The 14,617-nt window shown below is 51.7% G+C and overlaps 1 protein-coding gene across 2 annotated transcripts in view; it reads left to right on the top strand.

Moving 5' to 3' along the window:
* The window catches only part of ARFGAP3 (ADP ribosylation factor GTPase activating protein 3), a 31,564-nt gene extending 29,549 nt beyond the window's left edge, over window positions 1-2,015 (top strand). For both annotated transcript variants that reach the window (XM_029078774.2, XM_029078773.2), the window contains exon 16: window positions 896-2,015. In XM_029078774.2, coding sequence (XP_028934607.1) covers window positions 896-913 — 18 coding nt within the window. In that variant the 3' untranslated portion in view covers window positions 914-2,015. The remainder of the gene's footprint in view (window positions 1-895) is intronic.
* The last annotated feature ends 12,602 nt before the right edge of the window (window positions 2,016-14,617 follow it).

The following is a 14,617-nucleotide window of genomic DNA, read 5'->3' on the forward strand; positions in this document are numbered from 1 at the left end:
CCGTGGTCCCGAGAGTGGACACGGGCATCCACCTCACCCCCTTCCACGCTAGAACTAGTTTGCAATCTGAGCAATGCAGCCAGACCAGGCCTTTCAGCTTTGTGTTGCACAAGCAGCTCCCACGGGGTGGTTCTGGCCACAATCTCCAACAGAACCTTAAAACCTGGTAAGGGGCGAGGCTGGGAGCGCTGTTTGCCAAGCCCTCTAGTCTGGCCCAAGAATTTTCATGGCATTCTGGAGCTGATGACCTGATGTTTGTGCTGAGGCCTGCCTCGGGATCATGAGCGCTTCAGCCTCAGGAAGACTTCCAGACCTGACCCAGCTCCCTTTGGAAGGGAACAAGCAACCAGAATCTGGCCTGGTTTCCCCAACCCCCTCCCCCTCTGCCCCATGTGCTCTGGCCTCTGGGGACGCTGGGAGCCTCCTGGCCCCAGGAAGTCTCTGGCAGGAGCAGAAGGGGTAGAGGAAGGGGACCTTTCCTTCCTGGAGGGACCCTCCCCTGGCCCCTCCACTCCCTCCTTTCCAATATTTGGCCCCTGCCAGTTCAGGTAGCCTCTCGCTGTGCCCAGGCACCTTCTCTCCTCCCCCTTGCCACCCCCGGCCCTTCCAGGGAGGCCCAGCCAGGGCCCCATAGCCTCTGTGCTTTGGCTCACTGCCCCCCACCCCCTTGGCCCCCAAGACCCAGATTCTGAGGGCAGTTTGCTCAGATTGCGCTCTGGGGCACTGCTCGGCCAGTGGCCCTTTGCTCCGAGCTCTGACTCCATGGGGGACGCCGCACTCTGGGGCATCGCTCTGCCGATGACGTCTTACTCTGGGGCACCATTCCACCAGTGACGTCATGCTCTGGGACACCATTCTGCCAGTGTTGACGCTACTACTTCTGGTTTCTTCCTAGGATCGTTATGGGTCGTAAGCCAACTGCCTGGGCCCCATCACCCCTCAGCGAAGTCTGGGCGTCTGAGGAGAGAAAGGCCCCATCTTGATCCCCCCGGTGATGACGCTGCCGAGCCCCCGAAGACTGGCCGCTCTGGGCAGGTTGTTATGCCACTTTGACAGAGACCAAGAAGAATCATTCTGAATTATACTATTTCTTTCCCAAGGGTCTTATGTAGTAACAGCTTTGTAGATATTTTTTAGTTAATTTATGCTTTGCATCCATTCCCGGCTCCCTCCTGGTGTTTAGCGTACCCGCGGGGTGGAAGGTGGGAGGGACAGCCGGCCACGACCAGCCGGGGCTGGCGGGAGAGAGGCAGGGAAGAGATCTGGCGGGTGGGCAGGATGACCGGTCTGGGGCTGCCACCTGGGGACCTGACGGAGGTGTAGTGGCGGCCCAGACGTTGCCCCTCCCCAGCTGGACGCCCTGCGGGCGAGGGCCAGAGCCACTTGGCAGAAGGTGTGTTGCTGGGGCTCAGCGCGGGGCCCTGGAGGTCTGGGGCTCTCCCAAGGACGGGCTGGCTGGACTCTGGCCAAGGCTTTGAGATCAATTCTTGTTCGTTCACAACTTGAAGCTTTCTGCATTCTTGAAAAATGCAGTGTGAGACTTCCCTAAGTGCTTTACAAATCAATGGAATGTACAGAATGGAAGGTAAATTAAAAGTGACTAAATATATATGCAGGGGTGTATATATTTATGCATTTATATATATATATATATATGTATGTATATATATGCATATATATACCCACAAAGAGAGACATAGAGATATATAAAGAATGGCACAGATGAATTATAGGGCTAAGTATACTAGTTGTAATTGAGTATTCAGTTTGGTTTGGTATTTTTACTGTAATTTTGCATTTCCGAATATTTCAGACTGGGTTTTCACAGGTGAGGAACTGTAGCTTGGTTGTGATTTAGACACAGCCTGGAACATATTGTTCCGCTAAACAAAATATACTCAAAATTTGGTGAACCCCAAATTGGCTTCAACTGAATGACATTTCTGTGGGTCTTTTTCTTACCCCAAATCTTTCGACAGACTTCCGAATCCAATAAATGCAGTGGCAATGGGTCATTTGGTCTGTGTCTCTGGCATGCCCGGTTTGCAGCGAAGCACAATTGTGACACACGGGTGCGGCCTTTGAGAGCCGCCGGGCCGTGGGGGGGAGCCCTTCTGACTGAGGGTCTGGGCCGTGAGGGTGGGCCCTCCTGGCCAAAGGTTCGGGCCGCCAAGCCGAATGTTCAAGCGCTGGATGGGGCCGGGGCCACGAGGCTGCAGTGCATCGCGTGGTATTGGAGACAGAGACATGGTGGGGAGTCCCTCGGCTCCTGGTCCTGACTCCACCCACCCTGGGATCCGGCCCAGGTCGCTGAGATGGGGCATGCCCACTGCCCTCCCCTTCCCTGGCCTTCCCCGCCGGATGGAAACGACCGAGTTCTTTGAGGGAGTGGATGGAGAGATGGAGAATAGATGGGGACCCAAGGGGAACTACAACACAGCACCCATCCAGGCAGGGGAATTGTCAGCCACTCAGCCATTGGAAGAGAGGAAGGGTACTCACTCTGCAGTGAGGGCTGCGGGGAGGTTGGGGAAGTCCAGGCCCAGCCCCCCACATGCAGAACTCGGTATCCAGCCCTTCACACATGCTCATCTGGGACCACGGGCAGGCACAAGCACACAATGGGGGAATGATAATAGGGTGGAGGGTAGGGTGCCCCATTCACCCACCACCACAGTCCACTGCCAGAAGGTGCTGCAGCCTCATACGTGCAAACATTTCCCAGTTCTCTCCACAGAAAGGTGTGCCCAAGGTTCTCCAAGTGACCCAGCGACTCCCCTGCCCCCTGTGGGGCCTCTCTGCCCCAGTGGCAGTCTGAGAGCTGCACCAGAGCAGATAAGTTGATCTGGGTTTGGGCTCCAGGAACTGGTCAGGACCGGGCAGTGACTCTGCAGCTGTGCACACCAGGGCTTCCGCCCTCAGGAAGGCCAGAAGCTAGTCACTCAATGTCCAACTGAGTTGTGGGAGCATTAAACCCAGGCATAATCTCCTAGGTGACCAGGTGGTGCCCACCCCCCAACCCAACCCCACGCCCTTAGGCAAAATGGTCCCCTAGGTGACTAGGTAGTTTCAACCCCCTTCACATGCTTGTACACACCACCCCCCCCCTCAATAACACACACACCCCCTCTTCCCCCACCCCAGCATTAAAGAAGCTTGGAAGCAGATAGAGAGGCCTGGTAAACACATTAATTAAGAACAAAGACAGCTGCAGTAGCTGGTTGGTGCCCATTCTGTTCCCAGAGCATCTCTGAATGCATATCCTTCCCCTCCATCCCCTGGGGCTCTCTCCCAGGGCCAGGGTACCACTCTGCCCAGGGCTCTGCTGGCAGTCCAAAGGGCTCCAAGCTCCCTTCCCCCCAACCCCATCCCACCCCACCCCAGAGTCCAAACCTTCCCTGCTCAGCCTGGAGAGGGGGCCGAGACCAGGTTCACCACCCTGGAACACCCCCGGAGTTGATGGTTTCCGATTTAACTAGCAAAAATGGGCAGACCTGGCCAGGTTCTAGAGAGGCTGTCTCCTCCTCCTCCTCCTCCTCCTCCTTTGAGGCCCCTCTTCTTGGTTCAACCTGTCTGTCTATCCCTCCTTCCCTGTTTCCTCTCAAGGACACTGCTGTTTTGTCCCCCTCCTCTCTGTCTCTGCTGGTCTCTGGGCACCTCTCCCAACTTCCTCCGCTGCTGCTGCTCCTGAGCCCTCTGACCCTCTCCTCTTCATTCTTTCCATGGCTTTGCTTCTGACCCCCTCCCTCCCATTGCCCCCACTCCCTGGCCTCTGAGATCAACCACTGAGCAAGACATTAAATTGATCAGCACCACACATGCCCACATGCATATACACACACGCACGCACACACACACACGTTATAGCCTAGTGGAAAGACCACGAGCCCGGAAGTCAGAGGAACTGGACTCCAATCTCCGCTCCACCACTTGCCTTGTATGGGTCCTGAGAAAATCACTTCTCTGTGCCTCAGTTTCCTCAACTGCAAAATGCGAATTCATTATCTTGTTTCCCCTCTTAGAGGGTCAGGGACCATGTCTGACCTAATTATTCTGTTTCTACCCCAGTTCTTAGAATAACACTTGGTACATAGAAAATGTTTAACAAATACCACAACTATTATCATTATTTTTACACACACACAGTCCTTTCCCCATTTTGGTTTGTGCTCCTCTGTCTTCATCATTATTTCTTCCTAGTAACTTGAGATATGTTTTCTTACTTGTTTCATTTTTTCCCCACTGTGGAGGTTGGTTGGAAAGTACATTATTGATGACTTGGGCCTCCAAATGGCTCCCAGAGGGCAAGGCGGGGGTGGGGTTGGCCATGGCTAAGCAGGAAAGGGTGGTGCTGGACATAGCCAGGCAAGGGAGTGGGTAGGGTCAGGTCAGATCCCATTTATTTGTTCCAGGTTAGGTAGGGTTGACAGGAGCTGGTGTCTGGCCTCCCAACCCAGCTGTGGCTCAGTTAATACCTGTGCTGGCCACAAGCTTGTCCACTGCTGTCCCATCCCTCCTGGCAGGACCCAGGCCACACTCCCGGGCCCAGCGCAGTGGCTCATGGAGCAGAATCTGGCAAAGCCCAAAGTCGTCGGTGCTCAGAGAGGGTCTTTTGGACTGATTCTGAGGGGCTGGGGGAGAGCAGGGAGGTCAGGTGAAAGGAGAGAGCCCTGCTCAGAGGAACATCTCTGAGGTAACTTGGAGTGGAGCCGTTCAGAGATTTCCCAGAGATTGTGCATTGTTGTCTCTCATTCTCCTCTCCCATCCCTCCCGGCAGAACAAAGTTAAAATGAGCATAATTTCGATACTAGGGGACAGACCTCATGATCGTGACCTTGTTTATGATCTTGCCTTCTAATATTTCATCTGACCCATAAGTGACACAGGTGGAACTATGATCCAGGTCACATAGCTAATGAGAAGACCGGCCTAGTCCACCATTCAGTAGACCTATCGTTTGGTCTGGATCCTGGTACCGCACACTCTGACACTCTCCCAGAGGATGTGCTGGCCTTCTTCTTTGTTTCCCTGTCTGTCATCGTGTCATTGGTCAGCACGCTGCTATGGTAGCAGAATTCTGCAACAGCTTTTAAGCTCTATGTCATCAGTATAGATTTTGGAGTTGGATGCGGTTTTCTGGGCACAGGCTGGTCTGTGACCTCGGTTTTCCTTAGACTTGTCAGCCCGTAGCATCTGGCTGATTTGGGGAGGCAGTTTACAATTTACTGCAGGTCTTCTTGGGGATTGGTACCTGCAAGGCAGCTTCTAAGGGGAGCTTCTCTGCCACCGAGACAGAGGCGGGCAGAAAGGGGCTGCCGGGTGGGCAATGAACTTAGGTGGAGACCGTGCAGGTGGGGTTTATTCAGTTGTAATTTGGGTGGGCTTTTTTCTTCATTCATCGATTCAATCACATTAATTAAGCGCTTACTGCGTTCCTCCCCTTCTTTGGAAAGCTGTGGGTGAAAAGAGGGTTGGGAGGATGGACAAAATAGGAAATGTCAAGGCCAAGGCTAAGAGATAAAATTGATTTCTGGACAGTACTGTGGCAGCTTCCCCCCCACCCCCCTTTCTGGATAATGCAGCAGTAGACCACCTCTCTTTCTAGATAACGTGGCCGAAGTTCCCCCCCACTTCTAGGTGGTGCAGTGGTAGGTCCCCTCTTTCTTTATCAGGTAGAGGATTCCCCCATCTTTCCAGACAGTGTGGCAGCAGGAGCTCTCTACCTGGATGATGTAGCCATGAGTTAGCTGTGTGCTTGAGATTTCAGGTCTAACTCCAGGAGGCAGTCAGGGTTCAGAATCCCCTCAAACACCACCCTTACCCTGACAAAAACTGAGTGGTTTGGTGGGACAGAAGATAGTCTGAATGAGCTGCTGTTTAATGGAGATGTTCGCTCTTTCTCTTTCACTGACCTCTCAATTGAACCCAGGCCTCAGGAAGGACCTGGAGAGGTCATCTAATCCATCCTCCTGCCTTCAGGCAAGGCCTCAGCTAACTCACCCCAATCAGAGACAGATGTTTCCTGTTCTTAGAACATTCCCTGACTTCCCTGGGGAATCGTGTCCAGGAAAACCTTCCCTAATCCCTCCCGTGGTAGGGGAGTGGGGGTGGAGGGGTCTCTAGAGAGATTGAGCTAATGAGGGCCCAGTGGCTGTTGGCATGGTGAGGGCCCCACCCTGCCACAGTCAACTATCAAAAGTACTTTGGCAGCTGCGTTGGGCTGGTTTCATACTCAGTCCTTGGACTACAGGGACACCATATTTCTGGGGAGATGTGAGCCTGCCGGAAATCACCCCCAAGGCTTCAGAGACATGGATATAGAGAAGCAGCATGGCCCAGGGTAAGAGCATAGGCTTGGGAGTCAGAGGATGTGGGTTCTAATTCTGGCTCCTCCACTTGTCTATTAGAATTTATTTATATTGATGTCTATTTGTACTGATGTCCTTCTCCCCCGCCCCCCAGACTATGAGTTCGTTATGGGCAGGGACTGTCCCTTTTTATTGCTGTATTGTACTTTCCCAAGCGCTTAGTATAGTGCTCTGCACATGGTAAGCACTCAATAAATGCGATTGAATGATTATGCCCACTACACCACTGAGCATTCTCCTCCCATTTGGAGACACACCCAGCCCTGAAACACTTTTTGTATGTTTATCTGAGCTGTGCAGACCCTCCTCATTCTCTGTCTATCAGGGTGTTACTAGGCAGCATCTGGGGGTGGGGAAGGTGTAGTAGTGGTAGTGATAAGGTATTTATTAAGCACATAATAATAATAATAATAATGGTATTTGTTAAGCACTTACTGTGTGCCAGGGACTGAACTAAGCGCTGGGGTGGATACAACCAAATCATTTTGGACACAGTCCCTGCCCCACATGGAGCTCACCGTCTCATTCCCCATTTGGCAGTTGAGGTAACTGAGACCCAGAGAAGGGAAGTGACTTGGATTTGAATTCCTTCTGTAGCTGGAGCAAACTCACAGAGTTTCCTTGCTAGCTCCGATTCCTGAACTCTGACCCTCGGGAGGTTCCATGTACAGCTCGGCTTGTGGTCTGCGGGAAACTCCTGATGTCCTTGCTGTGGCTCCACTGGTCTGGGCCAGAGCCTGCTAGGCTGGACTTGTCTCTTGGGGGACTCAAAGTCTAAGGGGGAGGGAGAACAGATATCTAAACCCATTTTACAGATGAGGAAAACCGAGGGATAAAGAAGGTAAGTGACTTGCCCAGGGTCACACAGAAGACAAGTTCATTCCAAGCGCTTAGTACAGTGCTCTGCACATAGTAAGCGCTCAATAAATACTATTGAATGAATGAATGAATGAATGAATGAACAAGTGGCGGAGCAGGGATTAGCACCCACAACCTTCTGACTCCCATGTCCGTGCTCTATCCACTACACCATAATGCTTCTACTGCATGCAAAGCACGGTTCTAAGTGCTGGGAAAGAAAGCACAAGTGGAATTAGTCCTAATCCCTGCTCCTCGGGGTTCACCATCCATTTATCAAAAGGAAGAAAAGGGGACGGTGACAGATGCTTTAGGAGGAATGAAACAAAAACACTAAGACAGTAACGAAGTTCAACAGGGTATTGTGCTAGAGAAATAGAACTTCAGGCTTCTTGCGGCTCAGAGCCTGCATGCAAAGCACGGTTCTAAGTGCTGGGAAAGAAAGCACAAGTGGAATTAGTCCTAATCCCTGCTCCTCGGGGTTCACCATCCATTTATCAAAAGGAAGAAAAGGGGACGGTGACAGATGCTTTAGGAGGAATGAAACAAAAACACTAAGACAGTAACGAAGTTCAACAGGGTATTGTGCTAGAGAAATAGAACTTCAGGCTTCTTGCGGCTCAGAGCCCACAGTCACACCCGTGGCCACAGCGGAGCTGTTGGGGCAGGTCTGGTGGCTAGCGAAGTCTTCCTCTCGGCTTGATGGAACTCTAAACAGAGCACACCTCATCTCCGGTGGGGTTTGGAGGGCCGTGTCACCGTGGATCGACCCTGCCCCGCCCGCCCCCCGGAGGTCCCTCCCACCAGCATCCACCCTCACTCCCCCCTCACAAACACACACCTGGGTTGCCAAGGGAGAAGATCAGCCTTGCCAAGGGAGGGTAGGGATAAACCGCAGGCTTTTTTGTTGGAGGGACTGTGGGTGGCTGGGCCAGGGAGGGGCTGGTGACTGTTAAAGTTAGGGTGGTTTTAATCCATCAGTGGTATTTACTGAGCGTCTGCTGAGAGCCCAAACCATTGTACCCTGTGTAAGGGAAACTGAAACACAAGTTCTCAGGCCTCAAGGGGTTTTTGATCAATGCGGGGAGGAGGCAGACAAGATTATATTTACAGTGAATGGGAGCGGGAGAGAGAACAAAAGTGCAACTTTAAGTAGCTGAATGAATGATTGAATAGAAACAGGGAGAAAAATTATCTGGGCAGCAGAGTGATTGAATAGAGCTGCTGCGGGGTGGGTGTGAAGGTGGGAGAGCCACGCCAGGGTAAAGGTGGGAGAACTCACTTCCCTTTGGCCAAATCCAACAGCCCCTCCTCCATTACGAACCTCCTTGACCGCTCAGCTGCCTTAGACACCACGGACCACCCCCTCTGGAAACATCATCCAACCCTGACTTCAATGACACTGCCCTCTCCTAGTTCTCCTCCTAGCTCTCTAGCTGCTCTTCTCTCTTTCGTGAGCTCCTTCTCCCACCCTCTAACTGTAGGGGTTCCTCGAGGCTCAGTTTGGATCCCCTTGTATTATCCAGCCACACCCATTCCCTCAGAGAAGACATTCCCTCCCACGGCTTCAACTACCATCTCTACCCAGGCCTGGCCTCTCCAGACATCTCCATCCCCAAGCCTGGCCTCTCTCTTTCTCTGCAGTCTCACATTTCCTCCTGCCTTCAGGATATCTACTTGGTTGTCCCCACTGACACCTCAAATGTAACACGTCCAAACAGAGCTCCTCATCTTCCCACCCAAACCCTGTCCTCCCTTTGACTTTCCTATCACTGTAGACACCACCACCATCCTCCCTATTTCACAAGTCTGTGACCTCTGCTTTATCCTCAACTTATCTTTTTAATTCAACCCACATATTTAGTCTGTCACCAAATCCTAAATTCTATCAGTTCTACTTTCACTGCGCCCCTAGAATCTTCCCCTCCCTCTCCATCCAGACTGCTACTCCACTGATCCACTCAGTTAATGTTGCCTTCCTTGACTACTGCAGGAGCCTCTTCACTCACCTCCATGCCTCCTGTCTTTCTAGTCCATACTTCACTCTGCTGCCCAGATCATTTTTCTAAAAATACATCCAATTCATATTTCCCCACTCCTTGTGAACCTCCAGAGATTGTCCATCCACCTCTGCATCAAACAGAAACTCTTCACCACTGGCTTTAAGACATTCCATCAGCTTTTTCCTTCCCATCTTACCTGACTGATCACTTATTACAATTTAACCTGCACACTTCACTCCTCTAATGCCAACCTACTCATTGGCAACAGTGTGGACTAGTGGATAGAGCTCAGGCCTGGGAGTCAGAAGGTCCTAGATTCTAATCCCAGCTCTGCCACTTGAACTCGGGCAAATCACTACACTTCTCTGGCCTCAGTTACCTCATCTGTAAAATGGAGATTGAGACTGTGAGGCTCCATGTGGGACAGTGACTGTGTCCAACTCGATTTGCTTGTATCCACCTCAGAACTTAGTACAGTGCCTAGCACATAGTAAGCGCTTAACAAGTACCACAATTATTACTATCTGTAAAATGGGGATTGAGACTCTGAGCCCCATTTGGGAAAGGGTCTGTGTCCAACCCGATTTGCTTGTATCCACCCCATATATAGTACATAGTAAGCGCTTAGCAAATACTAACTATGGTATTTATAAAGCACTTACTATATGCCAAACACTGTTCTAAGCAGTGGGACAGATACAAGGTAATCAGGTTGTCCCACGTGGGGCTCACAGTCTTAATATCCATTTTACAGATGAGGGAACTGAGGCACAGAGAAGTTAAGGGACTTGCCCAAAGTCACACAGCTGACAAGTGGCAAAGCTGGGATTAGCACCCACGACCTCTAACTCCCAAGCCTGTGCTTTTTGCACTAAGCCATGCTGCTTCTCAAATACCATCATCATCATCAATGTACCTTGATCTCTATCTCGTCCACATCCTCCTTTTGCCTGGAACTCTCTCCCCCTTTATATTCGACAGACCACAACTCTCCCTCATCTTCAAAGTCCTCCTAAAATCATATATCCTCCAGGAGGCCTTCCCTGAGCAAGCTCTCATTTCCCCAATTTGCCTTCCCTCTGTGTTGCCTATATAATCAGATCTGCATCCCTTAAGCACTTAGATACTTACTCTGCCCTCAGCCCCATAGCAGTTACAAATACGTCCATACACTTTGTCATTTCCCCTCTAATTTATTTTAATGTCTGTCTCTTACTCTACCCTCAGCCCCATAGCACTTATGAACACATCCATACACACTGCCATTTCCTCTCTAATTTATTTTAATGTCTTTCTCCCCCCACTAGACGGAAAGCTCCTTGTGGGCAGGGAATGTGTCTACCACCTCTGTTACATTGGTCTTTCCCAAAATCTCAGTACATACCGTTGATTGCCTGGGAGGTGAAGGCCCAAGTCCTGAGTCCAGACGACTGTTGGTTGTTGCTGCCCGACCCACCTGCTGTAGCAGGTCCAGTCTAGGCCCGAGCATCCCCTGAGTGGGCCCCAAGAGCGGGGCAGCAGTGGGCCAGCAGTCCACACCCCCGGGGGTGGAACCATCCAGGCTCAGAAAGAGGGAGGGTCAGGAAGAGTGTGGGGGCCAGAAGCTTCCCCTCTCCCCGCCCCACTGTCATCAGGGGACTGTGAGTGAGGGAAGAAGGGTGGGGGGGGGGGTAAGAGAAGTGACAAGGGGAAGGCAGGGCACAGGCTTGGCGGCATCCTGCTGGACCCGAATGGCAGCAGGGGAAGAAAGAAGCTCCTCATCTTCATCCTCAGGTCCCCTCCTTGGCCACCTCCCCAACACAATTAGGTCCGGATGCCAACCCCAGGTTTGAAGCTTTTTTTCAATCTTTTCCCCAGGCCCTGAAATCTGGCTAGAGTTTTCTTCTTAAGCAGCAGAGCAGATGCTGAAGATAATCCAATTTTCCCAAAGCAGGGAGTGTTCCCACCAAAGGCAGCTGGAGCCTATGCCTCCGGTTCCATCGGCATCCATCAGTCTCACTGAAATGTCTCTGTGCGGAAACTCGGGGTGGAGTGAGTGGGGGAGGGACACTCCTGACCACCAGGGTTCTATTCCCAAAGTAGCCCTGGTGCTCCGGGGGTGTTCTGACCCAGCAGGAAGGGAAGAGCAGAGGCCGAGGGGCAGACCTAATAACAGGGCAAGTGTAATAGAGAGAGAGAGGGAGACAGAGACTGTGTGTGTGTGTGTGTGAGAGAGAGAGAAAGAGAGAGAGAGAGGAGAAGCACCATGGCTTAGTGGATAGAGCACGGGCCTGAGAGTCAGAAGAACCTGCGTTCTAATCCTGGCTCTGCCACATGTCTGCTGTGTGACCTTGGGCAAGTCACTTCACTTCTCTGGGCCTCGGTTACCTCATCAGTAAAATGGGGATTGAGACTGTGAGCTCCAATAGGGACATGGACTATGTCCAACCTGATTAGCTTGTATCTACCCCAGCACTTAGAACAGTACCTGGCACATAGTAAGTGCTTACTCTCTTATGCTGTTGAGCTGTCTCCGACCCATAGAGATGCCTTGGACACATCTTTCCCAGAATGCCCCACTCCATCTACAATCATTCGGGTAGTGTATCCATAGAGTTTTCTTGGTAAAAATACGGAAGTGGTTTACCATTGCCTCCTTCCATGCAGTAAACTTGACTCTTGAACCCTCAACTCTCTCCCATGCCGCTGCTGCCCAGCACAGGTGAGTTTTGACTTGTAGCCGACTGCCTTCCAATCACTAGCCACTGCCCAAGCTAGGAATGGAATGGACAGGCCTCTGCTTGACTCTCCCTTCCGTAGTCGAGACTGGTAGAGTACTGCAAATTCTCCAGGTGTGACCCTGAGGGGCAAGCACTTAATAAATTCCATTAAAAAAAATTGGTGGTGTGATTATAGAGGGACAAGTGGGAGGACAGAAGGGAGTGGAGAAGGAAGAAGGAACCTCAAGGTCTTTGAAAGGGGAACAGTTTGGCAACTGGAATGAGGTAGGGGTTGAAATTACAAGGTAATGATTTCATTTGCTTGTCAAATTTAAGGACTGATCCTGCATGACTTGGCAATGATGAGATTACTGTCTCTCACAACCACCACTAACAAACTTCTTCCCACCAAGATGAGGAGCTACCTAGGGATGGGCCACCCCTTTGGATAGCTGGACTTTTGCCCAAGAGCCGGGGGGGTGGTCAAGGTCACTTTCGTACCCTTTTCAAGAAGCAGTCGGGGCAGGGGGAGAAGGTGCAACAGCCCCTCTGGTCAAGCCCTACTCTTGCTCCCAAGTGATATTGATCAGGATGCTCTTGATTCCAAGGGGCCTTGCCTCCAGATGCTCCGCTGGTGGCCCAGCATCCCAGGAACTGGCCAGCTGCTGGCTGAGCGTAGCCAAGCTGGAGTGCCCTTGCTGACTCCCAGAGATGAAGATATTCATCTCTCAGCATCCTGGAGGCAATCAGGAGAATCTCTGGACCCAAGGGTCCTTGCCCAGCCTGTTGGCAAGCCTGGCACCTGCACCGCCATGAATATACAGGGTGAGGTCAAAATGGGACAGCCAGCCAGTCAGCCACCAAGCCAGCCATTCAGCTAGCCAGCCACAGAGTCAGCTGTAGGGGTATGCATCGAAAAAGGAGAGGGCACCTAGATTTATGTATTTAAGATAACTTATGAAACCCAGGTTTACTTAAGGATGTGTGGCAGAAAGCCAGGAAAGTAGAAAGGGATGTAAGGTGGAAGACCAGGTGGAAGATGAAAAGCTAGGCTTGGAAAATCTTGACCACCAGGAAAAGAGAAGACCCACAGGGGACATGGAAGTAAGAACCCACCACAAGCCCTATCTGAAACCGGTTGAAACCAGGAGATGGGGGGGGACCCCCGGGGAGGGCGGACACCAGCCCATCCAACCAACCAACCAATCACGGGAGGATAAAGACAGAGAAAGGGACTGGTAGAAGAAGAATGGACCTGAAGGAGGATAGATTTTCATGGTCGTTGTGACTCTCTATCTATCAGATCCCAACCGACATGGCACCCCTTCTGGATGGGCTGGCAATCAAGCTGCAACTGGTGCTCCAAGTACCTCAATTAATCAATGGTACTAATTGAGCATTTACTGTGTGCAGAGCACTGTCCCAAGCACTTGGGAGAGTACGATACAGTAGAGGTGATAGACATGTTCCCTGCCCATAGGGAGCTTACAGTCTAGAAGGGGAGAAGACCTTAATAAAAATAAACGATGGATACGTACATAAGTGCTGTGGGCTTGAGGGAAGGAGTGAACAGAGGATACGAATCTGAGTGCAAGGGTGAAGTAGAAGGGAGGGGGAGAAGAGGAAATGAGGGCTTTATCAGGGAAGGTCTCTTGGAGGAGATGTGCTTTTAATAAGGTTTTGAAGGTGCATTTCCCTGCCGTAGCCTTGCGGTGCCACTGCCACCACCAGCAGCGGCAGAGAACAAGGCTCCTTCTTCCCACTTCCAAGCCCCTTCTCACTGAGGCTTTGAGAGAATCACTGCATTGGCCCTCTGGGGAAGACCTCTCTCTCCCCAGGCTCAAATCTTGGCGGAGTCAGCAGGATTCTACTTCAGTTCCATCGCCACTCCGACTGATCGCCCGGACGTCGGTGCAGGCCTCCAAATCGTGGATCTTTGGAGGTGAGTTATTGACCAAATGTCTCAAGGAATGGGGGGTTTACCAGGATCCTTATTGATCTGGGGGATGGTGCTCAGCACACAGGAAACGCTCAATAAATATATCTGAATGTTGGGAGACAGGTCAGCTGACACTGTGGATGGTCCGGAAGAGAGTAGGGGAAGGAATGCCTCATCGGTTGTTGGTGTTGGAGGTATGGGGAGGCTCTGGGGGTGAAACCTGGAGATTGGGTCTGTGCCCAGGAGGCTTGGGCACCCACCGCTATGCCCAGTGACCTAAGTGTTTGAAGTGTGGCACCCCAAGACCAGCACCGTTGCAGGTGGGGCAGGATCCCTACCTAGAGGGGCCCTGCCCCCAAACTCTGGGTAGAGAAGGGGTGCCAGGGGCCCTTGGGATGGCTGAGAATCTGAGGTCAGCTTCCAGGTCAGGGAGAGAGGGATTTTCTTTTGGACATTGGGTCCTCTTGGAATTTGGCTCAAGAACCCCTTGAGGGATTCAATAAAGTATCTACCTCATGGAGTGGGGCTGGGGGAGGGAACCAGAATCACCTTTTGTGTGAGCAACGGCTACAGGTCAAGAGTGGTACTGGAACCTCTCTAAACATTACATTGACATGGCCAATGATCTTGTGTGGCAAGGGCCCCGGGGAGGGGCAATGGTGAAGGGAGTAAGGGGTACTGCCATTTAATAGATGGCACTCATATGGGCATGACCGAGAAGCAGCATGGCTCAGTGGAAAGAGCACGGGC

The sequence above is a fragment of the Ornithorhynchus anatinus genome, chromosome 14 (genome assembly GCF_004115215.2).
Source record: "Ornithorhynchus anatinus isolate Pmale09 chromosome 14, mOrnAna1.pri.v4, whole genome shotgun sequence".
Lineage (NCBI taxonomy): Eukaryota > Metazoa > Chordata > Mammalia > Monotremata > Ornithorhynchidae > Ornithorhynchus > Ornithorhynchus anatinus.